General features: G+C 68.9%; 2 protein-coding genes across 3 annotated transcripts; both read right to left on the reverse strand.

Annotated features, from left to right (window-relative positions):
- Window positions 1–11: 11 nt before the first annotated feature.
- Window positions 12–7,509, reverse strand: PDK2 (pyruvate dehydrogenase kinase 2). Its single transcript, XM_063354624.1, has 11 exons — window positions 7,323–7,509; window positions 5,567–5,708; window positions 4,342–4,413; window positions 3,881–4,065; window positions 2,636–2,725; window positions 2,234–2,311; window positions 2,036–2,112; window positions 1,853–1,951; window positions 1,620–1,727; window positions 870–983; window positions 12–773 (listed from the first exon to the last, which is right to left on the reverse strand). Exons 1-11 carry the CDS (start codon window positions 7,438–7,440, stop codon window positions 633–635), a joined length of 1,224 nt encoding a protein of 407 aa, XP_063210694.1. The 5' UTR covers window positions 7,441–7,509; the 3' UTR covers window positions 12–632.
- Window positions 7,510–7,968: 459 nt separating this feature from the next.
- Window positions 7,969–23,588, reverse strand: ITGA3 (integrin subunit alpha 3). Of its 2 annotated transcripts, XR_010073600.1 has the most exons (26): window positions 23,203–23,588; window positions 16,894–17,015; window positions 16,727–16,809; window positions 15,759–16,008; window positions 15,463–15,546; window positions 14,952–15,159; window positions 14,502–14,695; window positions 14,137–14,225; window positions 13,885–14,021; window positions 13,593–13,679; window positions 13,442–13,509; window positions 13,065–13,201; window positions 12,610–12,756; window positions 12,429–12,526; window positions 12,104–12,269; window positions 11,938–12,006; window positions 11,769–11,848; window positions 11,440–11,517; window positions 11,153–11,255; window positions 10,904–11,074; window positions 10,662–10,775; window positions 10,422–10,535; window positions 10,093–10,191; window positions 9,871–9,996; window positions 9,157–9,319; window positions 8,772–8,909 (listed from the first exon to the last, which is right to left on the reverse strand). XR_010073600.1 is itself a non-coding variant. In XM_063354664.1 (25 exons), the coding sequence occupies exons 1-25, from the start codon at window positions 23,400–23,402 to the stop codon at window positions 8,751–8,753; spliced, it is 3,183 nt and encodes a 1,060-aa protein (XP_063210734.1). In that variant the 5' UTR covers window positions 23,403–23,588; the 3' UTR covers window positions 7,969–8,750. The 2 variants fall into 2 exon arrangements, 1 of the variants encoding a protein (XP_063210734.1); XM_063354664.1 differs by lacking the exon at window positions 9,157–9,319 and having other exon boundaries at window positions 7,969–8,909.
- Between the last annotated feature and the right edge of the window lie 722 nt (window positions 23,589–24,310).

Consider the following 24,310-nt stretch of genomic DNA (forward strand, 5'->3'; position numbering starts at 1 on the left):
ATGCCAGCAGCTCAGTCAACATCCAATTTACTGACAGCGGGGGGGTCTGCGGGAGGTTCGCGGGGGGGTCAGATCACGTGTAGGGAACCCACCCCAGGGGCGGTGCAGGGGGTGCGGGGGTCGGGGGGGGGGGAAACACGCAGGTGAGAACAGCTGAGTAGTGCAATACCAGGGATGGTGCAGGGAGCTGGCAGGGGGGGCTCGGGACTGGTCCCCCCACCCTGTCAGGGCTGGAGGGGCAGGGAGGTGCTACTGGTCATACTGGGGAAGGACCAGTCCCCTGCTGCCCCTGGGGTGCACCCCCCCAGGGTGGGTGCCAAGGCTGGGGGGACGCAACAGGGGCTCCACCCCCTCCACGCTGCTCCAACGCCACCCCCAGCTACGTACCTAAGTGCCACCAAGGCGGGGGGGGTGCTGGGACCCCATACCCGGCTGGGACCCCCCCACCCCACATTTCACACGCTTCCCGGTGAGCCCGAACAGCCGCGGCGGCGGCGGGAGGCAGAACCGGGATGCTAAAACACCACGCCGGCATAAAACACCACCCTGGGGTGATGGGGGACACCCCGGGGGGAGTCCCAGGGGCTATCGACAGCCTGGAGGGGGCAGCGAGCCCCCGGGGAGGGGGGGCCCTAGGGGACGCGGTAAGTGGAGGTGTTCTTGGGCTCGGTGCTGGGGACGCACCAGTCGCCCGCCTCCTGACTGGCCTGGTAGTGCCGCCACGCCGACTTGTTGTAGACCGGCAATCGCTCCACCGAGTCCGTGGAAAGAGCCTGTGGGAGACACGGCGGGGCTGGGGAGGGCCCTGCGCCCCCCCACCCCCCACCCAGAGGCCATGGACCCCCCCTAACCGGGGGGGAAAGACCCACCTTTAGGTAGATGACGGCGTCGGTGCCAAAGCCCTCCATGGAGAAGAGCTGCAAGTCCCCCTGGAAGTACTTGGCGTAGAGGCGGGAGATGGGCAAGCCGTAGCCAAAGCCGGCCTGGGGCGGGGGGGGGAAGATGCGGGGGGGGTCCCCAGTGCTGGGGTCAGCACCCCCAGGGGACACCAAGCCTCCCCCCACCACCCCAAGTAGCGCCACACGCACCCATGAGCCTCCAAGTGCCACCTCCAGGGGTCACCACACCACTCTCAAACCTCCCCAGGCACACCCAAACGTCCCCGCACCACCCCAAAGTGTCCCCATGTCACACCCAAGTGTCCCCATGCCACTCCCAGACATGTGCAGGCCACTCCTAGGCACCCCGAAACACCCCCATCCCACCCCCAGGCACTCCCATCCCTAAGCTGCCCCTAAGTGTCCCCAAAAGTCTCCATGCCAAGCCCAACCCCCCCTGTGCCACCCCCAAAGCACCCCTAACCACTCCAGCCACCCTGAAATGTCCCCACACCACACCCAGGCACTCCCAGAATGTCCCCAAACGTCCCCACGCCAAGCCCAAACCTTCCCGTGCCACCCCCAATGCCACGCTGAAATGTCCCCACACCACCCCCAGGCACCCTGGAATGTCCCCAGGCCACCCCCAGCCGCAGACCTGCACCCGTCCCCCACCCCCCAGGGCCGTGCGGGGTCCCCATGGCACCCACCATAGGGGCACCTACCAGGGGGGGCACCTACCAGGGGGGCCCCGCCGGCGCCCAGCTGTGGGGTGGGGGCGGTGGAGTACATGTAGCTAAAGAGACGCTCGATCTTCCGCAGGGGGACGCCCATGCCCCGGTCACTCATCTGCAAGATGTGCGGGGGGGTGACAACCCCACTTCCGAACTGCCCCCGCCCCCCCCCCCAACTAAGAACCCCCCAAGCTGGGCTTGGGGACCCCTCCGGGATGGAGCTGGTGGTCCCTTACACACCTTGATGGAGAGGTCCTCCTGGCCCAGGGCCACCATCACCTTGATGGCCGGCAGGCGCGGGCTGTTCTCGTGGCTCTCCACGGTGGCTCGCATGGCGTTCTGCGGGCACGGAGGTGGCTGCGGTTTAGGGGACCGCCCCCCCCCAACCTCCCTCCTGCCCCCTCCACCCCAGGCTGGGGTTACCTTGAAGAGCTCAAAGAGCATGTGGTAGAGGTGCGAGGGCACGTAGACGATGCTGATGGGCTGCTGGGAGTTGCTCGCTGCAGGGAGGAGGAGAGCGTCCGTCAGCATCGTCATCCTCCCCAACGCCCCACGAGCTGCCCAAGAATTCCCACGCCCCCCACTCCGCCATAGGGACACCCCCCCACAGCCTGGCCTCACCGTTCACCTCCTCAATCTCCAGGTCGGGCGAGGACATGTAGTACTTGTCACACAGGAGCTTGGCCATGTTGTAGGCATCTGGGAGGGGGAGGCAGAGGGGTCAGCACCCCCAGCACGAAGGTGAGGGGAGGATTTGGGACCCCCTTTCCCCCACCCCCTCCAAATATTTTCCATTCCTACAGATCCAGGAAGATTCTGGGGTCTTCTGAAGTGACCCCAAAGTACAGGGGACCGCAGACATCTTGGCTGAGGCCCACCAAAACTCACGACACAAACGGCTCCCGAACAACCAGATCCTGGGGTCGGGCGGAAGACTGGGGGGAACCTTCAACTGCCCACCTCCGCCCTCCCCTCCCCATTCGTGCCCCCCGTGGGGGTGGGACCCCCTCGGTCCCCACGGACCTCTCACCACGTTGGCCACGCTGCAGTGGGGGTCGATGCTCCCGATGTGCTTGGGGTGCGCAGGGTTGGTGCTGCCGTCAAAGAGCAGCGCTGGGGAGGGGAACAGGGGGGGACGGTGAGCAATAGGGACCTCACCCCAGCCCCAGAGACACCCCCACAGCCCCCCACCCCAGGCTGTGCCCAAGGCTGTGCTTAGTGCCCCTCCCTGGGCTAGGGGTCGGGGGGAAGGGACATACGGGGACAGGGACATGCACCAGGGCAGGACCAGGGGGGCACCTGAGGGCAGGAAGGTGCCTGGAGCAGGCAGAGCATGGGGGGGTGCTGAGGCTGGGGGGGACGCCTGGCGCTGGCAGGGCTGTGGGGGGAGCTCAGGGCTGGGATGTGCCCGGGGGCCAACTGGGGCTGGTGAGGCTGCTCGGGGCAGGAGCCCTGGGGCTGGGGGGGACACTAGGGGCAGGATCCTGGGGATGGAGAGGGCACTTGGGGCAGGGGGGGGACATGTGGGGCAGGGGGATGCTTGGGGCAGGATCCCTGGGACTGGGGGCCACGCTCCTGAGGGGTGTGGGGGGATGCCCAGGGCTGGTGGGGACACTTGGGGCAGGGGGTGCCAGGGCAGGGGACACCCCCAGGGATGCTCAAGGCTGGTGGGGACACTTGGGGCAGGGGGTGCCAGGGCAGGGGACACCCCCAGGGATGCCCAGGGCTGGTGGGGACACTTGGGGCACGGGGGTGCCGGGGCAGGGGACACCCCCAGGGATGCCCAGGGCTGGTGGGGACACGCGGGGCAGGGGACACCCCCAGGGGAGCCCAGGGCTGGTGGGGACACGCGGGGCAGGGGGTGCCAGGGCAGGGGACACCCCCAGGGATGCCCAGGGCTGGTGGGGTCACGCGGGGCAGGGGGTGCCGGGGCAGGGTACACCCCCAGGGATGCCCAGGGCTGGTGGGGACACGGGGGGCAGGGGGTGCCGGGGCAGGGTACACCCCCAGGGATGCCCAGGGCTGGTGGGGACACGGGGGGCAGGGGGTGCCGGGGCAGGGTACACCCCCAGGGGTGCCCAGGGCTGGTGGGGACACGCGGGGCAGGGGGTGCCAGGGCAGGGGACACCCCCAGGGATGCCCAGGGCTGGTGGGGTCACGCGGGGCAGGGGGTGCCAGGGCAGGGGACACCCCCAGGGATGCCCAGGGCTGGTGGGGACGCACGGGGCAGGGGGTGCCGGCGCAGGGCTCCCCCCCGGGGCCGCTCACTGTGCTGGTTGATGAGCATGCGGATGGAGATGCGGCTCAGGTAGAAGCGGTCGAGGAAGTACTGGATGTTCTGGTTGGAGACGGGGTCGTCCCCGTAGGCCTCCTTGTACTCGATGACGCCCTGCGCCATGGTGGGCACCACGTCGTTGTGCCGGTTGCGGATGGTGACCAGGGCGTCCGTGAACCTGGGCAGGGGAAGGGGATGGGGCCGGGGGACACCCGGTCCGGGCAGAGCCCCGAGCCAGGCCGGGTTTCCCCAGGAGCTGGTGGCACTGGGGAAAACCCGGAGCAGAGTCTGGTGGCACCGGGACGCTCAGGGCACGGCGGGGTGGGGAGGGCAGTTTGGGGTCGACGTGGGGTGCAGGTGACACCAGCTCCCACCAGTGCGAGTCAGGGAGGAGGTGACACCCCAGGATTGGGGACAAGGGGTGTCATGGACAGGCTGTCACCCCCCAACTTACTGCCCGAGGGTGGCCTGGTCCTCAGGGTCCCTGTCGAGGAACTCCATGATGTCCAGCAGGCTCTGGACGTACCTGGGGAAGGAGCCGGTTACCCCCGACCCGGTGTCCCCCCCAGAGAGAAGGGGACACCCCAGGGGGCGCAGGGTGCCCTGGGGCAGGGAGAGGGGCTCAGCATCCCCTCAACCAGGACCTCCCCCCGCAAACGCTGCTGCCCCATGAAACCACACTGTGCCTGGGGGCGGGGGCAAGCTTGTCCCATCGCCCTGCTGGCATGGTGGCCCTTGGGGACACGTGGGGACAGCAGCCCCTCCGAAGGGGTGGGGAGCATGAGGGTCACTGTGATCTGGGGTGCCCCCCCTGCCCCAAGGGCTGTGGGAAGGTGGCACGGCTGGGTCCTGCCGCCGCGGTGCTGGCAGGGGCTGGGGACACTGCACAAACAACACGTCACGTGGTGGCACTGGGAGAAGGTTCACGCTGCCCGCGCTGGCAGGGGGACAGCGCTTAAAGGGACACCCAGACCCCCCCCCGAAGACACGGACCCCCCAGCCACCAGGGCCGGCTTGGCCCTTTCAGGGGGGCAGGACATGGGGGTGGCACTGGTGACCCCCCGGGTGGCTGGGGACACCCTGCTGGCATGGGGGTCTCCCCAAAGGGCCTGTAGCTCTTGTCACCCAAGGGCATGGCACGGCACCAGCTGGGTGGCCCTGCCAGCCATCCATCCATCCCTGTCCCGCCCTGCCGCCCCCCCCCGGCAGCTCCCTCCGGACCTGCTGGGGAAGACGGTCGGTGGCAGCGGTGGGACGCGTGGTGGTGGTGGGACCTGTGGTGACAGCGGGACCCCCCCTGAGCGACGGCGGTGGGAGGAGTCACGGTGGCAATGGGAGACTGCAGGTGACAGCGGTGGGACCCACAGTGGCACCCAGGCAGATGACAGCAGTGTGAACCCTCTGGGTGACAACGGTGGGACCTGCGGGAGTGGGACCCCTGGCAGCAGGACCCGTGGTGGCAGCAGGACCCGTGGTGGCAGCAGGACCCGTTCAAATGCTACTGGTGGGACCCCCCTGAGCTACAACAGTGGGACACCCATGAACAACAGTGGGACCTGTGGTGGCAGCAAGACCCACACAAGTAGCAGCGGTGGGACCCCCACGAGCTACAATGGCGGGACCCTCATCAGCAGGACCCGTGGTGGCAGTGCCCCCCCCGCAAGCCCCCCCAGTCTCACCAGCTCTGGACCAGCTGGACGGAGGGGGTGTGCAGGACGCGGTCGGGCAGCAGGTTGATCTCCTTCATGATGTTGGAGAGGCGGACGGGCAGCTCCTGGCGCAGGAAGGCGAAGGAGGTCTTCTCACAGGCATTGCTGGAGCCTGACGGGGTGGGGGGGACACGGGCTGAGCCCCCGCTCGACACCCCCAGCCTCAGGGCTGGCTTTGCTCCTGCTCCTCTGCTGGTGGGCACTGGGGGACACTGGGGGGACTGGAGCGGAGCAGGAGGCAGCGGGTCCCCCAGGACACTGGAGGGGCTGGGGGCGGGGGGACAAGGCTCAGCCTGGTGGGAGAACAGGGTGGGTTCCCAGTACAGCCCAGTACAGCCCAGACTGGGGCTGGAAGCCCCCCGGGGGCGACTCGGATGGGAGAAGGACCCGGGCCACCGTCAGAGCTGGGGACACCCAAACCAGACCCTCAGCCCGGTGGCACCGGGGTGGGGGCTGCCTCTGCCACGGGGACACACCGAGGTGTCCCCGGGACGATGTCCCCAGCCAGGAGCGGTGTCCGGCGAGGTGCGGGGGGGAGAGCTGCCCCCGAACCCCTGGAGGGGCACATCCCTGGGGACAAGGGACAGGGGATGGAGCCCAAACGTGAAGAGGACTCGAGGGGGGGCCTGGTGCTGGTGGGACGGGGCAGAACCAGGGTGGGGGCGGGCAGGGGACCCCCAGGGCGCAGCCGCCAGCCTTGACCTGGGACAGCACAGTGGGGACACGGGTAAATATAGCAGTGACATTAAAACCGCTGTGGAGGGGGGACACACGGGGGGGCCGGGACAGGTGACAGCGATGGGTGGGGGGGATCTCCACCTCCCTGGGGTATTTACCCGGGCTGTCTGCCCGGGGGGGTACCTGTGCCACCCACCCTGGGGGTGCTGGGGGGCCAGGTGGGTATTTACCCAGCTGGGGGGGACCAGGGGGTGCAGGGAACACCCGGATGGGGGGGTCCCACGCACGAGGTTATGTACCCGGAGGGGGCAGGAGGTACCCCACACGTGGTTATTTACCCGGGGGGGGAGAAGATACCCCACGGGGGGGGTATTTACCTGGGGTGTATTTATGCAGAGGGACAAGGGGGGGGATATCCACCCAGCTGTTCTCCAGGGGGGTACTTACCCAGGTCGTTACTTGCCCACGGGGGGGTGACACCCCCCGTGAGTGGTTATAGGGGGAGGCAGAGGGGAATTCCCCCCCCAGCAGGTGCATTTGAAGAGTCCATGTTCCCAGTCCCAGTTATTTACCCAGGAGCGGGGATTTCCCGGGGGGGGGGTGTGGGGTGTGTGGGCGGTGCGAGAAATTTACCCGGGCCAGGGAACACCTGGGGGGTAACATCCCCCCCCCCGCAACTAATAACCGGGTAATTTTGGGGGGGGTTATAGTTACCCAGGCCCAGACACCCACTAGAGCAGGGCCCTCCCCGAGGGCGGCCCCCACCGCCCCCCCTCCCCACCCGGGTATTTATTTACGGCGGGTGGTGTGTGGGGGGGCGTATTTCCCGGGGGGGGGTGGGGGTGGTGCGTACTTCCCGGGGGCGGCGGGGGGGATGTACACGGAGGTCCCTCCCCGGAGCACCACCCCCAAACGGAGTATCTATCGTATACCGGGGGGGGGGGGTATTTCCCCGCACCGGGTGTATTCCGGGAGGAAGGGGGGGGGATGTCTCCCCCCGGGGTACCCACCCGGTGGAGCTGAGGGGGGGTCGGGGGGGGCTGTTTACCGAAGTCCAGGAACTGCTTCATGGAGAGCGGCGACGGCGAGAACTTGCTGAAGTGCTCGATGTAGGTGGGGACGCCGGCCAGCGCCGCCCGCTTGCCCAGCCACCGCAGCAGCCGCATGGCGACCCCCGCCCGGCCCCGCGCCCCCGGCCCGGCCGCGCCCCGCCCCCGCCGCGCCGCGCGCAAACAACCCGCCCCGCCGCCAATCAGCGCCCGCCCTGCCGCCGGCCCCGCCCCGCCCCGCCACAACCCCGCCCCTCGCCTTGGCCACGCCCCTCGTGTCCAGGAGGCCACGCCCCCCCCGCTGTAACCCCTTCGCGCCCGGAGCCGACCCGCCGCTTAAGCCCTTATGGCCCGGGACGCCCCGATAGCCCTTCCCGGGGGGGCTGAGCCCTCCCCGCCCCCGGCATCGCCCCCCATACCTCTGGGTTACTAGCCCCCAATATCCCCGGGATCCCTGGGACATTTTCTCCCCCAATACCCCTGCCCGGCCCCCCCACCCCCGCACTCCTTTCTGCCCAGGGTATCCCCCCGCAAAAGAAAACCCCACCCCACCAGCCCGCACCCCCCATCACGCCGTCAGCCAGGACACGGCGGAGGCAAGAGGTTACAAATCCCAGAGCGAGGCTTTATTTGGCCCCAGCGGGGGGTGGGGGGGGACGAGCAGGGGCCGGGGGGGGTGGGAACCCCCCAGCCCCCAGTACCGACCGCGCTACGGGGCTCAACACCAAAACGCCGAGGAGAGACACGGAATAACTTAACCCGCGGGGCAGCGTCCGTGGCGTGGGACAGACCCCAGGAGATGAGGCTGCGGGCAGAGGGGACACAACCTCACGCTCTGCACCCCCCCCAAGCCAAAGCTGCGTCCGATGCAGACTAGGGGGGGGATTGTGAACATGCAGGATCGGGCCCCTGCACCACTTTGGGGAGGAGGCGGCGGCAGGGGAGGAAGGAACGAGCTCCCACCACCCCCCTCCCCACCACAGCATGTACCCAGTGCCGAGGGAAGGGGGGGTGCATGGGCGGGGGGTGTGGGGCGAGCGTGTCCCGCGTGCAAGGACGTGTCCTGATGCGCAGGGATGTGTCCCGGCCTGCGAGGACGGGTCACAGGGTGCAAGGACCTGTGCGGGACACGGCAGGAGGAGTGTCTGCGCAGAACGGCGGGGAGAAGGCACTCTGAGACCAGCAGTGGTCACCTCAGGGGATGGGGGGGGGCGCGTCCCCCTGAGCGTGCAAGGCACGAGCGTGCGAGAGCGGGGCTGCGAGCCCGGGCAAGCGGAGAGGAGCAGGCAGAAGCCAGCGCTGAGATGCAGCCGCATCCGAAGGAGGGGAGGGGGATTTGGGCAGGGAGAGATGCACTTGTGCAAAGTCAAAAACACCGGCCCTGGTGCTCCCCTGGCACAGGGGGCCGGGGGGGGCGGGCAGGGGGGTCAGTAGTACTTCTCCGGCTCCTGCCACTTGGTCACCCAGTGTTTCTTGCGGCGGCGGGGCAGGAGGCCACCAGGCTGGTAGCGCTGCTCCTGCCGGATCCTCACGGCGTGGTACTTGGGCATGATCCGGTAGTAGCGGGTCCGCTGGAAGAAGTGGCACTGCGGGGAGAGGGAGGGGAGAGGGTCAGCGTGGGGCTGGGGGGTGACACCGGAGGGTGAAGGAGAGAGAGAGAGACCCCCAGAGCCGGCAAAGAGCAGAGGCAAAGGGAGCAGCAGTCCTGGAGAGAGACCCCCGCGGAGCCCCTTGTGCCCTATAGGGACCCCATAGGGTCCAGCGGGAGAGATGAGGCAGTGAGGAAGAGGAGAGGAGGAAGATGCCGCTGCAGCCGGCCCCGCGGGGCATTACCAAGCGGGTGGCGTGGGCACCCGGAGGGGGGGCAGCGGGGCTGCCCCCCCAACTAGTAGTCGTCCGTCAGCCGCTTGGTTTCCGACGGCTGGATCCTCATCTCTGCCTTCTGCCCCTTGGCTTCATACATGGCCCGCGTGTTGGCCCGCCGGAAGAAACCGCACTGCGAGGAAGGAGGTGACAGGGGTCAGGGGGGGACGGGAGAGGGGACGGGGGCGCTCCTGGCCACCCCCGTGGGGCGGCTAGCTGCCCCATCGCACCCTCACCCCTGGGGATGCTGTGGGTGGGTGGCCCTGCAGACCCACGAAACCCCTCCTGGCCGGAGAGTCGGGTCCCAGGGAGCCAGGGGGGGTCCCCAGGGGAGTCAGGGGGGTCCCAGGGGGCTGGAGACCTCCCAGACCCTCAGAACAGGGGGAGGTGGGAGCCATGGGGCAAGGAGGTGCCACCACCCAGCCCTGCTTTGCGTGGGGTTTTTTTGCAGCTCCCAAAATGTTTTGCACTGGGGGGGGGAAAGTCGGGGTTCTCTCTGCTCCTCTTCCTCATCGCTTGGCAGCCAGGCACCTTCCACCCTCGGGGGGGCACCTTCCACCCGCCGCTCCCGAGCATCCCGCAGCCAGGCGGGTAGGATGGCAGCCACCGGTGACACAAGCCCGTCAGGTCTCAGCAGGGTTCCTGCACCCCCTCCCTGGGAGGGGGATCTGGGCCCCCCCTCACCTTCCAGAGCAGGAGGATGATCAGCCCCAGCAGCAGCAGCCCGGCCGCCACCGCCACCAGCACCAGCCACAGCGCGATCTCGGCCGGCTGCTCCTCCGTCAGCTCCGAGTCCACGTCCACAGAGAACTGGGAGGGCCGAGAAGAGCCTCATCAGTGGGAAGAGCTCCCAGTGGCCCCAGTCCCCCCCAGCCCGTCCCAGTCAGAGGCTCCGGCATCACTCACCCGCACCGTGTGGTTCCGCATGTTGATGGTGGGGACGTGGGTCCGGAGGAAGAGCGTCGCTGTGCCGTCCACCTTCACCCGGTCAAAATCGCTGTACTCCTGGGGGTGCACAGACGATGGAGGGGGGGGGACGTGGATAAGGGAAGAGGGGGGGGTACATGGGTGATGGAATAGGGGGATGTGGGTGACAGAAGGGGTAAGGGATGGGTGTTAGCCGCTGGGCTGAGGCCTGTCAAACTCGGTGCCCTGTTTCAGCACTGTCCCCAAGGGAGCAGCCCGGCCCTGTCCCCCCCACGTGCCCCCCCATCCCCGGCCGGCGCCGCACTGACCTCGATGAAGGTGCTGTTCCACACCCGGGCGCGGACGCTGAAGGTGGTGGGGTGCTGGGTCTGGAGGAGGGGGCACTCGAACCAGATGCAGCGAGCGGTGCCCTTGGAGCAGCTCTGGGAGACGAGGGGGAAGGGGGTGTCGGGGGGGAGCCAGAGCGCGGGTGCCAAGCAGCAGCATGCACAGTGGTGCCGGTGGGGGGCTGCCGGACCCCCACCCCACCGCCCGCAGCACCCACTCACCAGCACCACCTCCGACTTGGCTTTCTTGGCGGTGGCCAGGGTGACGGGGGGCTCGGCTGGCTCGGGGGCCTCCAGCTCCCGTCTCCGCCGGGACGGAGCCTGGTCCTCCAGCAACTGGGGGGGGCAAAGACCCCCGTCAGAGCCTGGGCAGCTCTGCCCACCCAGGGCTGACAGGGCTGGAAGTCCCCACGCTGTGGGGCAGGGACACATCCCTGCGGAGCAGCAGGGACAAGGTGACTCACGGTGAGGTTGAGGGGGTTAATGACCCCCCCGGGGGGCTGGCAGGTCTCGTTGCCGTTGACGAGGATCTCGGTGGGGTAGAGGAGCCACTTCCCGTTGGGGATCTCGTAGGGCCACTCGAAGCCAAGCAGGATGGTGCCCAGGTTGCCCAGTGACTCGCCCTTGGTAGTCACCTGTGGAGCAGAGCGGGAGATGGAGACCCGGCGTTCCCGACCCCCCCTGCCGCGGGCACTGGCCGCCCCCCGGCTCACCTGGAAGTCGAAGGCGAGGGGGCTGCCCACGTCCTGCTCGCTCCGCATGGCCGACTCACCCACCACCGTCCCGCTGAAGTGCGACTGGGCGTGGGAGGGGGCTCTGGGGGGGGGACAGGGATGGCGAGGGGGGCAGAGGTGGCACGGAGCGTCTCCAGAGCATCCCTCTGCCCCATTCCTGGGGCACAGGGGGGGCCATGCCCACTCCTGACACCCCAGACTCAGGTGGGGCAGACGGAGGGGACGCAGAGGGACCGGGGGGACACACACAGCCTTGCTGCACTCACATGGCCAGCGAGGACTGGATGCTGTAGTCCACCAGCAGCTTGGCCAGCACGGGCTGCAGGTCCTCCTGGGTGCTTTGCCTGCCAAGGCACCGGGGTCAGTGCCTCCCACCGCCGAGCAGCCCCCGACAGCGTGGGGCAGCCCTCCCCTGCCCCAGCAGGAGCCGTGGGGTCCCCGTCCTGCCCACCCTGCTTCCCAGTCCTTCCCGGAGCAGTAACGCCACCGGGTACGACCCCGATCCACCACCGCGATTCCACCAAGCACGAGAGGAGCCGCCATCGCTCCGGGCACCCCCATCCCAGCCCACTCCCACCCACCCGGGGACACTCACGTGGACAAATCCAGCCACACCAAGATCTCCCGCGTGTCCAGCATGATCCCGATGGCCTCGAAGACGATGATCAGCTCTGCCTGCAGCGCAGAGAGACCATGGAGCAGCTCAGCCGGCCACCCCGCCTGCCTCCCGAACCCCCAAAACAGGCTGGGGGGGAAGCACTCACCCGCTGGTTCCTCTTAAAAGGGTTGCCCAGCTCACACAGCACCGTCTCTGCAACCGTACAGGCTCCGCTCTGGGGAGGGGAAGAGGGTGAGGAAGGTCCCGGCGAAGTCCCTCCCCCCCTGGTTCTTGCACCGTCTGCAGCCGGGGAGGGGGACGCCGTCGCCTACCGGGCGGACGGAGGAGGGCAGCAGGCTGGGTGGCACCGTGACGTTGAGCAGCGCCTCGTGGGCGTCCTCGCCGTTGGAAGGGGTGGTGGGCGCGTTGGTGATGTTGATGCTCAGGTAGAGCTTCCGCACGTCCCGGCTGTACTGCAGCACCTGGGTACCGTTCAGCCTGCGCAGAGACCCTCCCCGCTCAGCACACCTCAGCCCGACAGAGACTCCCCCTCTCCCCCGGCACAGCCCGGGGGGTGCTGAGGGGTGACCCACGGCCGACAGGGGTGGCGCAGCGGGTGGTAGAAGTGGATGGGGACACGGAGGAACCCGCTGTCACCTGGGTAGGGGCTGGTTCTGGTCGGTGACGAAGCCGCTCTGGAGCTGGAGGTTGCTGTAGCACTTGTTGTCGGAGCCGCACTCCTTCTGGAACTCGATCTGGAGGGACAGGGACGTCCCCGTGAGCCTTCTCCCGCCCCCCAGGGAGTCTCAGCCCGGCATCTCCATCACCCCCCCGGCACCTTGGTCTCGTTCTCGTGGGACTGGTCCTGGTTGAGGACAGGGAAGGCGTCGAGGGAGTGGGGACCCAGCTGGAAGGTCCTGGACTTCTCCACCAGCGAGTAGTTCATGGAGAGCACGATGGGGTGCAGCTTGTCCCGGATGTTCTCCTGCGGGGTGGCAGAAATCACGGCAAAGCCCCGACTCCCTCCCCGGCCCCAGCTGCAGCCAGGCAGCCCCCGGCCACAACTGGGGTACCAGCTCCTGCTGACGAGACCCAACAAACTCATCACAGGATGGATAGAGGGAGGGAGGGAGGGAGGGATGGATGGATTTCCACCTCTTTTCCTGGCCCTGTTGTTCCCCAAATCCTCCACACCCCACCATCCACCTCCCCATCTCCAGGAGCTCCAGCCCCACGGACTCGCAGTGCACGCCAAACACGCGTGTACTCGCGTGCGCACACACACACGCTCACCAGCAGCAGGAGCTCCTTGGATTCACAGCGGGTCCTGGGCATGGGGAAGACGCCGTGGTAGGTGGCAGAGTGGGTCCCCAAAAACCTGACGCGGGGGGGGTGCCGGTCCTTGTCAGCCTCCAGGGTGTACTCCAGGGCTGGGGGAGAGCGGAGTGATGTTGGCGTCGCGCATGCGCGTGCCTCCAACGCAACCCGTCCTGTGCAGGCGTATCCCCTGCACACACACGCGTGTGCATCCCCACACGCCGACACGCGCTCACGCCCTCCCCAAACCCGTGCTCACACCCCCCCGCACACCCACGCGTGTCCCCCCGGGTGTGCCCGCACCCTTGCACAAGTGCTGGTGGACACCCCCCGCCTGCCCCCCCAGCACTCACTGATCTCCTCCTGGTACTTGGGGTCCCCGGCGCTCTGCTTGTAGGCGAAGCAGACGGTCACCGTGATGCTGGGGGGGGGAAGGCGCCGTGAATGGAGGTGCCGGCACCGCGGTGCCGCGAGCGGGACTGGCTGCACCGGGGGGAGTCTCACCAGGAATCGGGGGTGCACCGGGCAGGGTCCACCTTGCTGGGGGTCACTGTGAAGGTCTTGTTCAAGATGTTGATGACGGGCCGAGCTCTGGGCAGAGACGGGGATCGGCTGAGCATCCCCCCCCATGCCCCCCGCAGCGGCACAGCTCCTCCTTGCCTGGTGCCAGCTCCCGGAGCCGGGCACATCGCTCCGTGCCCACCTCGGGGGGTGCTGGCAGAGGCAGGATCCGTCCCTGGGAGGTGGCAGGGAGGACAGAGGGCTGCAGGACGCCCGCTGTCCCCATGTCCCTTACCTGAGCAGGACCACCCTCTCGGCCAAGCTGCCCACCAGGAGGTCGGGGTAGAAGTTACCGTCCACGTCCACCCCCCCGCTCAGCGAGTACCCGAAGGTCCGCGTGCTGGCGGGGCCCAGATCCAACCCGCTGATCACCTGGATTTGGGGGGGGCGGTGTCACCCATTGCTCACCGTCCCCATAGATCCGGGCACCTACCCGCTGCACCCCGGGTCCGGGATGCTGGGCGAGGGGTCCCCACGGGGCCGGTACCTGCCGGGGTTTGTCCAGCAGCCCTTCCGCGCTGCTGTGGTAGATGTAGACCTTGCCGGGACCCTCGAAAGGAGCCCCCACAGCGATGTCTGTGGGGAGAAGAGGAGGGTCAGCCCCACAGGGGACGAGGGTCGTCATCTTCAATCCCCCCACACCCAACTCTCACCCAGCCCCTCTCCTCCATGAACACCCCCCACAACCAAGATCCCCCCCATCTCCTCCTCTTCACCCAAACCTCTCCAGAGACCCAACGCAGCCCCTCAGGTGGGATCCCCTCCTAGCTGAAGACCCCCCCACACACCCCCAAGGCAGCCCTGCTGTGCCCCCCACCATGGCTCCCCCCTCGAGGGTCCCCAGCCCCTCACCCTGGAAGCCGTCCTGGTTGATGTCCCCGATGCTGGCCACGGCAAAACCAAAGGCGGAGTAACTGGGACCGGTGAGGACCAGGCTGGGGTGGGGCTGGAAGCCCCCCACCTCGTTCATGTAGACGTAGACTGCGCCCCCCACCTCCTGCTTGCGCTGGAAGTAGTAGGGGGCTCCCACCACCAGGTCCTGCCACCTGTGGGGCCAAGGGGCCGGTTGGGGCTGGGGCCTGTGACACCACCCCCCCCCGACACACAAAAGCAGAGGGGACCACCCCCCAGACCCACAAAAAGATGGCCCCCCTAAAAAAAATCTGGCGATCCGCCCACCCCTGGAGCTGTGCCCCCATGCTATGACCCACAGAGACCCCCTCGAGCTGTGGGATGCCCAAGGAGAGACCCACCCCCCCAACCCCCTGGAGCTGGGGGGGGTCCCGGCCCCCCCGGCCTCACCCGTCGCTGTTGAGGTCTGCCAGGGCCACGGCGCTGCCGAAGTAGGAGCCGACCTGGTGTCCGGGGAGCAGGAGGCTCCTCTGCAGCGTCTGCTGGGGGCTGCGGCTCAGCAGGTACACGGCGCCCGTGTGCTTGTACCGGGGGGCGCCCGTCACCACTGTCACCGCGTCCTGCTGCAGCACCGCGCTGCCCACCTCCGCCGTGTACCCTGCCGCAAACCCCCCCACGGTGAGCGGGGGCCAGCAGCACGGGAACCCCCCGCCATCCCCGTGTTCCCCCCCCATCGCCATCACCCCCTGAACACCACGGTGTCACCACCACCCCCCTGCTCACACTATGCCCGCCCCCCCCCCCCCCCCCCCCAAACCCCATAACCCTTCAGCATCCGCTCCCAAGGCTGCTCCCTAAGTCTACATCCCCCAAACCTCCTCCTCGCCCCAAATCCCCCCAAGGAACCATCGTGGGGCGGGGGGGGAGTGGGGGAAAGCCCCCCTGCCCTGCTGCCGCACACCTATATAGGTATTGCCATTCTTCTTGTTGGGGAAGGAGAAGTCGTGCAGGTCCCACATCTCCCGCTGCAGCATGTAGTCGGTACCTGGTGGGGACCGGGGGGGTCAACCCCACAGTGGGGGGACAGCCCCTCGCCCCCAGCTCAGCACCCGCTCCCCTTGCACCCCTGCGGTGCGTGCGAGCACACACACACGCGCGTGTGCTCCAAGGTGCGTGCACACACAGGTGGCCATGCACGCACGAGGGGGTGTCCCGTGGGGGTGTGGGCACCAGACGTCCCCCCCCAGCCCCACACACCTTGCCAGTTGTAGGCACCGGGTGCCCCGAAATAGATGATGTTGGCGGTGAAGCCGGCGCTGGTGCCCATCTGGCACATGCCGGTCTCGTCGGTGTCGGTGTTGGAGTTGCACATCTCGTTGTGGTAGGTCTGCCACTCGTCGCTGATGTTGAGGCGCAGGTCGTTGCCCCGCACGTAGCACTTGCCCACCATGCGCCGCTGGTCCTCGCTGCCCGACCACAGCACCTTGGTGTAACGGTGAGCGCAGGCCTGCCGGCACAGCACAGCACCCCTCTCAGCGCCTGCGGCACCCCAAAAATGGGGGGCTACGGCCCCCTCCTTCCCCGAGGCCACCACCCCCTGCCCCATGCGCTGCCTCTGCCCCGATCCTGGTGTCAGGCCGTATACAGGGACGCTGCCCTGCCATTAATGCAGCCCAGACATCGGGGGCGTTGCCCAGCGTTGCCTGGGGTGTGATGGGCTATAGGGCACGATACTGTCCTGCCACCTGAGAGCTCCCGAGATGCTCTGAGAGCACCTGAGAGGCTCCTGAAAGCACCTGAGATGTCCCTGAGACACTCCCAAGAGCATCTGAGATGTCCCTGAGATGCTCTGGGATGCTCCCGAGAGCACCTGAGATACTCCTGAGAGCTCCTGAGATGCTCCTGAGATGCTCCTCCTATCTCTGAGAGCACCTGAGATACTCCTGAAAGCACCTGAGACGTCCCTGTGATGCTCCCGAGAGCGTCGGTCCGTCCACACCAGTACACCCTGCCAGGAGAGGGGTCCCTGCACCCCGTCGCCCCACAGCTCCCCGCCCCAGGGGACAGGCAGAGAGGGAGGTGACAGGGGAAGCCCTGCAGTGCCTGCCTGGTGCCACCACGCTGGGGACACCTGAAAGGACCAGCAGCTCCCTGGCGCAGCCGTGCGAGGCGGCATCTTGGCACCAGCACAGGCGTGTGAAACGTTGCGGTGCACGTGGACTCACCAGCACCCTCCCGGCCGGCTGCCGCTGGCTGGCCACCGTCACCCCCAGCCACATGTCATCGATGATGGCCTTGTCCGGCTCACCTGGGTGAGGGAGAGACAGCATGAGAGTGGGGACCCCCCCCAGAGCCCCCACGTGCCGGGGGGTGTTTTGGGGTGCCCACGTACTCTTCAACTGGATGTCGAGCCGCTGGCAGTCGCTCGTGGAGGCGGTGAGGGGACAGGCGTAGACGGCGCCCGTCCGCGTGCCGTTTGCCGGCTCCACATCTCGGGGGGCCCCGACCAGCAGCCTGGGGGGGCAGAAAACAGGGGGGCAGTGGGTCCACCCACCCCAGTGCCCTCCGCATCACTTTTGGGGGTGCAAAGCCAGGCTGGCTGCCCCGGGGAGGGGGTGGTGGGTGCGATGGTGGCCAGGACACACTCCGGGGGGACGGGAGATGCATCCCCGGAGCACGTCACACCTTGACACCCCCAAATGAAGGCGGAGGGGACAGGGGACCCCCAGCCCCATCTTTGGAGCAGGAAGGGGGGGGTCCCCTTGGGTGGGCACAGGGTGGCAGCAACCAGCTGCTCGCCCCCGGCACGTGGGTGCAGGAGAGCGCTGGAAGGGCAGCAAAGGGACAGACGCCCCTCCGGGCGGGGGGGACGGACTGACAGACACGCTCCCTGCCCCCTCCTCGCAGGACCCGATGCCAGCACGGGCTCACGGCTGAGCCCCCCCATCCCGGCATATGAGGGGATGCAGGAACAGGGGGTCAGGCTGACGCTGGCAAACTGCACTCGCCGGGACGGCAAAGCGGGGAGCCCATCGGCACGATCCAGCCGCCGCCAGCGCGGGGCCCCCCCGGGCTGTGTAAACAGCCGCAGCCCTTTTCCCAGCCAACCTTTGAGCCGGCGGCGAGGCCGGGGCCCCCGCGGCGCAGCTGCAGCGTGTCCGGCAGACAGGCTTCCCGCCGCCGTGCCAGGGAATGCCAGGGAACGTCAGAGGAACCGGGATGGGAAGAGACCCCGGGAGCGGGAAGGGCGCACACGTGTCCTTCTTCCCGGGAGGGGTCCGGGCTTGCCTCCACCCGCTCCGGGGGGTCCCGGGGGTGCCAGCACCCTTCCGGGGGTGACTCAGGCCCCAGGGCGGGCAGAGACATCCCGGTTGAGTCATGGCAGTGCCATGCAGCGGGGAGGACATCGGCATCCCTGGGGGGGGTGCCCCGGCTGGAGACACAACCCCCGCCACCCAGCTCCACGTGCGCTACCCCCCCCCGTGGTGCAGGGGATGCTGAAGGGACCCCAGCACCCACCTGAACCCCCCCAAAACCCACGGGAAGAGCAGGACCCCCAGGTAGTGGGTCCTGTCCCCCACAGCCCTGCCGTGGGGCTGGGGGATGGCAGGAGGACCCGGCATGCCCGGGGAGCTCCGGAAAGGGCCAGCCTTTCCGCCGGGAAGTCCTTCGGGATGGTGAGGACAATGGCGTGGAGGAGGCATGGCCACACCATGCCAGCAGAGGAAACGCGTCCCTGCTCACAGGCGGGCTGCCGGGGGGGGACACAAGGCACCCAGGTAGCCGCCACAGCCCCCAGACCTTATCACAGGTCACTGGGGTAACGAGTTGGTCAGTTCTCAGCCTGGCCAGCCCTGCCACCGGTGAGGACAGGGGACAATTCCGGCTGTCCCCATCCCGCTGCTGGCGCGCCGGGAGCCGCGGGGAGGCTGCGCCGGGCAGGGCTGAGCAGTGCGAGGGCCGCGCGGGCGCGTCCGGGCAGCGCCGGGCGGCTGACTCAAAGCCCAGGCGCAGGAGGAATGTGGGGCCCCAGGCAGCCCCCGCACCGGCATGTCGGGGCCCCCCGCGCCCGCCGATGGGCACCGCCGACAGCATCGCTCCAGCTGAGTCAGCCAGATGCTGCAGGTGGCCGGGGGGGGCCATGGCATCACTCACAGAAGAGCCCCCAAAGGGGTGCAATGGGGGGCAGCTCCCCCCGGGAATGCTGGGCTGGGGGTGGCAGCGGCATCCACATCCCCCTCGGAAAGCGGGACCCCCCCAGGTGCGAAGGCAAGGTTGTTTCCTCCCGACTTTTTCCAACCTGGAGCAAAGGAATCTGCCCCCCACCTAATTCCTGCCCCCCCCACCCCATACACCTGAGGGACGTGGCGGGGGGGACAAGGGGCACCATTGTGCCCATTTATCTGGAGGGGAAGTGACTCAGGGCTGGAGGGAGAACTCGGGGGGGGTCCTGCCACCTGGCCCCAGCAGGACCCGCACCCCTGGGGTGCTGCCCCACCGTGAGCACGGCTCCTGGGGACAGGGACACGCATACGGCCCCTCGTCAGGGCATGCCACGGCCGGGACCAGTGCCCAGCCTCCCCGGGTGGTCCCGGCTCGGCCGGACCCCAGCTCCACGCGAAGCCGTTCCTGACCACCATCGCTCCTCACGGCCGTGCCCCACGGGTCCCGGGGAGGGGGGAGCCGGCCCAAGCCAAGCGGCTCCGGCGTCTCACTGCCTCCAGCCAACTTCCCGGCACAGCAGCCCACCCGCAGGCTCTGCTCCCAGGGCAGGGGGGGTGTCCGTGGGATGCTGGGGGCTTCTGAGCCCCACCAGAGCAGGGGGGGGACATGCAGAGGTGTCCCCCACCTACACATGCCCCAGGGTGCCATGCAGAGCCCAGCTACGTCGAGACCCAGGAGCTGGGATGCTGAGGCTCCCGTCTTGGGGAGGCCAGGACCAGTTTGTGGCACTGGTCCCACCCGGGCTGGGTGGGGGGGGGGGAACGGGACATGAGGAGATGGGGCTCAGCCCAGGCTTTGTGCTCAGACACCCCCGGGACGGTCAAAGAGCAGCGAGAGGGGGAGGCCGGGGAGGGAGGGAGGAGGAATGCGAGAGGCCGTGCCCCGTCCTAACCCGCCCTGGTAAACCAGGGTTGGGGGGGAACGACACACATGGTGGTGGGGGGGCTCCCCGCCAGCGCTGGCTGAACCGGGAGAGGCGGCTGCCGGATGGTCTCGGCACCAGGGCACTGACCAGCCCCGAAACTCATCCGCCCCCGGCGTGGGAGAGGCATGCGGAGGATGGCGAAGGGGGATCCGGCCCGATGGCGGGCTGGGGTCAGCAACAGGGGGGCTCCCAAACACCCCCCCCCGGCCCCACTTCCCCCCTCGGAGAGCAGCTGGGCAGCGCGCGCAGCACCTCATCCATCTCCCGACACGCTGGAGGGGTGACGAGCGCCGAGGGGCAGGAGGGTGGGGGCTCCGGCACATCCCACCCCATCCCCGCAGGCAGCACCCGGCTCAGGGCTGTGGGGATCCCCCCCCCAGGGTTTCAGACCCCAAACCTCCCCCCACCCCGGGGCTGGAGCAAGCTCAGGGACTGAGATCTCAGCTCCGCGACGGGGCTGGGGGGTCCAGCCCCCAACAACCCCCCCGACCCGCCAAAGGTGGGTAACTGGGGGGTGACCCCAGCACAGCCCACCCCTGCTCAAGAGTCACTGCTCCAGGCCAGCCCCAAACACCCACCACCCCCCCGGCCCCCCCAGTACCACTACATTTACAATGGGGGCCGGCAGTGATTGACTTCCCCCCCTCCCCGGGAGCCCTGAGCAGGCAGATCTGCTGATGCCCATGCGGGAAAGGAGACGGGAGAGGGGGAAGAGACGGCTCCTCAGAGCAGCGAGGGATGGATGCATGGACGGATGGATGACCCCCCCCGGATGCCGGCCCCGACGCATCCGTCCCCCCTAGGCCTGCCAAGGAGCCGCAGCCCCACAGGACCCCGGCAGCTTTCACCGGCCCCCAGCCAAGGCAGGGGGAGTGCGGCCAGGCCGGCTCTGGCAACCGGCAGAAAACCAACCGAGGGGGAGGGAAAGCTGGGAATTCTGCCGGACCCGCTCTCCTCCTCCCTACCGGCCAGCTGGGACCAGCAGGATGCCTGAGCATCGGGCAGATTCCCGCTCCCCCTCGCAGACAGTAGGGAAACTGAGGCACACAGAGCGTTGCAGGTGTGGGTGCTGCCTCCTGCCTCCCCGGCATGGAGGCACCGTGCCTCAGTTTCCCCATGTCATTCAGGGACCCCCCAAACCTGCATGGGTCGGGTTTTCCTGGCACCGCTGGGTCCCACCAGTGCAGCCATGAGCCGAACCCTAGCGGATACCATGGGAGTGGTCGGATCCGGCACTGGCAGCTGAAGGAGTTTCTTAATCTCGGGGAGGCAGATAACGCTTCCACCTTGCCTTCACCTGGCCCGGGGAGGAGCGAGCAAACAAACCTTTGCATGGGCACAGCTCCGGGACACGAAAAACACGGCGGCGAGGGAGGGGGGGTGGGGGGCGGGGAAGGAGGAAGAGGGGGACACTCTGGCATGATGCCGGCTGTGCCGTGCCAGCCCGGCCCCCCGCCAGCACCCAGCCAGGAAGCGGCTCTTCCCACGTGGGCGAGAGGTGGGGAATGCCAGCCCTGCTCCGGAGCATCCCTCTTCGCCCCACCGCCAGCCCCACACATCCCACGGCCAAAGCGGCATCAGGGCAAGGCCAGGCAGAGATTCCCCCTCCAAAAAAAACACGGGACACCCCCCTGGCAGGGATGATGGTGTCAGGAAGCATCCCTTTCCTGTCCCCACCTGCGCGGGCATGCCTGGCGAGCAAAGGGCAGCAGGAGCCCCTGTGGTTGAGGGAGGGGAGCGGGTTTGCCTCCCCCCCCCCCCCCCCCCAAAAGGTTGCAGCCCTGGCTCACCACCCCCAGCACGCCTGTGCCGGCACGACTGTGCCATCCACCCAGAACAACTGACACCCCAGGTTGGGGACAATGGGCACCCCCAAGGACAAGGGTGCCCTGTCTCCCCGCAATGGGGCCAGGCAGCAGAGGGCTCCCAGGGAAAGCGGGTGCAAATCCCCCAGGGGTTTCACACTCTAAAACTGTTTCCCCCCCACCGCAGACGGCAGAGCCTCCGCGCCTCGCCAGCATCACGCTCAGACACGCACGGGCCACGTGGGCCACGCCGGGGGATCGCTAACCCCTGCCGGGGCCAAACACCCCCCAAAACCCCCCCAAATCCCAGTGACGGCCACCACCATCATCTCGGGAAGATGGACAAGGCGATCCACCCCAGCGCCAGCCAGGACCCCGACCTCAGTGTCCCCCCGCCAGCAGCTCCGATACCACTGGAGCTGTGGGAACCCAGCCATGGATGGGAGCCAATGTGTCCCCATGGGGAGAAGCGGTTCCGGGGGGCTGAGCCAGGTCCTGCACCCCCCCCAGCTGCTCCGCAGGGAACGGCTTCACTCCCTCCTGGACAGGAGCAACAACAGGACGTCCCACGGTGGGGCGAGCGGCCGAAATGCATCTCTGGAATGTGGAGCAGCAGATGCCTCGGTCCAGCAGCTGCCATCGGTCCCTCCGCCACGGGCACGGCAGAAAAGAGGGAGCCCTCCGGGTCTCCGAAGGGCCACCCCCCACCCCCCCGCAGCCAGGAGTTCCACGGGAGGGTGAGCCAGCAAAAACTTGTGCCCTCAAGCGAGAAAAAAAACCCAACCCAACCCCTACGCCTTCTCCCCAGCAGGAACATGCAACTCGCACCTCCGCCCAGGAGCGATGGGGTGCTGCCCACGCGTGCGGGGGGGGGGTGTCCAGCTGAGCTGGGGGGACAGCAGGGGACACGGCGAGTGACAGTGGTGGGATTGCACGGGGAACGCGCCGGCTGAAAAGGGCTTTTGTTGGGGTTTCGCTCGGCAGCAGGAACCACAGTTCAACAGGTTCCCCAGGCCCCCACCCCCCCGGCAGACCGGGGGCTGCTGGATGGGGACAGAGGCGGCCAGGGGTAAAGGGGGGACACGAGGGGCTTTGCAACCAGCCCGCAGACGGTGCCCAGCCGGGACCCCGCGGGTGGGGACAGCCCCCACCTCCCCGGGTGGCTGCCAGGCTCCGCGTCCCCCGGTGCTGTTGCGGCGTGTCCCTGCCTCCTGCCCCAGGTCACCGGGGTCCTGAGCAGGGACCCCACAGTGGGCGCTCGGCACCCGGGGAATAAGGGGAGGGGGAGAACCCCAGGGTCAGGATGGGACCCCTTCGATAAAGGGGTGCAAAGCAAAGCCACGAGCAGTGGGCAAACACCCGAGGAGCTATTTTACAGCATACACCCCCCCTCGCCCTGAGCTCAGGGCTCTGGGGTGAGGGAGAGACACCCCCCCTCAACACCCCCCACTCCCAGCTCAGCACCTAGACCCCCGGGACACCCCCGTCCCTGCACCCAAAGCCCCCCCCTCCAGCTCCTCCTCCTGCCTCACCTCGGCGGCCAGCACAGCCTGGGGACCTTCGCCCTGCCCCACGGGGGACCCGCACGCCCCGGGGACCCGCACCCAACGGGGGACCCGCCCCTCCTCACGAAGGACACCGCCCGTCTCGAGCCCCGGGACTCCGCTCCCCCCGGCGGGACCCCCCTGCCTGGACCCGCCTCCCAGCCCCCCGAGAGCCCGGACACGGTGCCCGCCCCCGCACTCACAGGTAGCGCTCCCGCCGCTCGGTCTGCCAGTGCAGCGCTACCGAGAAGCCGAAGAAGCCGCCGGGGGTCGCGCCCTCCTTGAGCACCGGGAAGGCGCGGTCCAGGTTGAAGGCGGCGGCGGGGAGCAGCGGGAGCAGCGGGAGCAGCAGCCCCGGCAGCAGCCGCAACAGCCCCAGCGGCCGCGGCGGTGGCCCCGCCATGTCCCGTCCCGTCCCGCACCGCCTCCCGCTACCGCCGCACGGACCGCGCCCCACCGGGGCCGGTGCGCTGCGGGGCGGGGGCGGGGCCGGGCGGGGCGCGCGCCCTTCCGGGCACTCCCCCTTAAAGGGGCCGCACCCACCGCACCCCCCCCCCCCCCGCCGCCGTCACACCGGGCACCTGCGGGGGGGGGGGAACCGCTCCCGCGCGTGCGCACCGGGGGGCGGGGCCATACCTGCGCGTGCACAGCAGGCGGTGGGAGCACGCGCGCTGGCACACGCCCCGCCCACCCCGGGTCACCGCATCCCCCCCCCGCCACACACAAAGAAGGACCCCCCCCTTCGCCCTGTCCCCGCCCTGGGGGGGGCTACCCCCCAGCACCCCCCCTGCGCCCTGCGCCGTCCCCTGGGACCCCCGGGAGGGCACCTCCCTGCTGGGACCCCCGGGCTAGGCCCCCCCCCCCCCTCAATCTGGGACCTCCGTGGGTGCGACCCCCCACCTCAGACCCCCGGCATCGACCCTTTGGGATGGGACCCCCAGGCTGGGACCCACCATGGGATGGGACCCCCGAGGACTGGATCCCGTGAGGGTCGGACCCCCCGTGCGACGGGACACCCAGGAGCAGCCCACCCCCACAGAATGGGACCCCCAAGTCAGGACCGCCCCCCCCGGAATGGGACCCGCAGGGTCGCATCCCCCTCCCCGGGATGGGACTCCCAAGTTAGGACCCCCCGCGCGGTACCGCCCCTCGGAGGGGACCCCCCTCTCCTGAGCTCAGCCCCCCCGCGTTGTGCCCCGGAGCTGCCGGGGCGGGACGGGAGGGAGAGAAAATCCCCGGCCTCCCACGGCGTCCGCCCGCCCGGGAACGCCGGGAATGCGCCGGCTCCCTGCCCGGTACCGGCTCCCGGGA

The sequence above is a fragment of the Chroicocephalus ridibundus genome, chromosome 17 (genome assembly GCF_963924245.1).
Source record: "Chroicocephalus ridibundus chromosome 17, bChrRid1.1, whole genome shotgun sequence".
Taxonomy (NCBI): domain Eukaryota; kingdom Metazoa; phylum Chordata; class Aves; order Charadriiformes; family Laridae; genus Chroicocephalus; species Chroicocephalus ridibundus.

Coding starts and splice junctions, on each gene's coding strand:
- PDK2 (XM_063354624.1), bottom strand. CDS start 7,440: ATGCGGCTGCTGCGGTGGCTGGGCAAGCGGGCGGCGCTGGCCGGCGTC. Junction 2,726..3,880: donor CATGCTCATCAACCAGCACA/GTGAGCGGCCCC, acceptor TCCCCTCCCCAG/CGCTGCTCTTTGACGGCAGC. Junction 774..869: donor ACGCCGTCATCTACCTAAAG/GTGGGTCTTTCC, acceptor TGTCTCCCACAG/GCTCTTTCCACGGACTCGGT.
- ITGA3 (XM_063354664.1), bottom strand. CDS start 23,402: ATGGCGGGGCCACCGCCGCGGCCGCTGGGGCTGTTGCGGCTGCTGCCG. Junction 12,757..13,064: donor CCAAGGAGCTCCTGCTGCTG/GTGAGCGTGTGT, acceptor GCCACCCCGCAG/GAGAACATCCGGGACAAGCT. Junction 10,776..10,903: donor TTAACCCCCTCAACCTCACC/GTGAGTCACCTT, acceptor TGCCCCCCCCAG/TTGCTGGAGGACCAGGCTCC.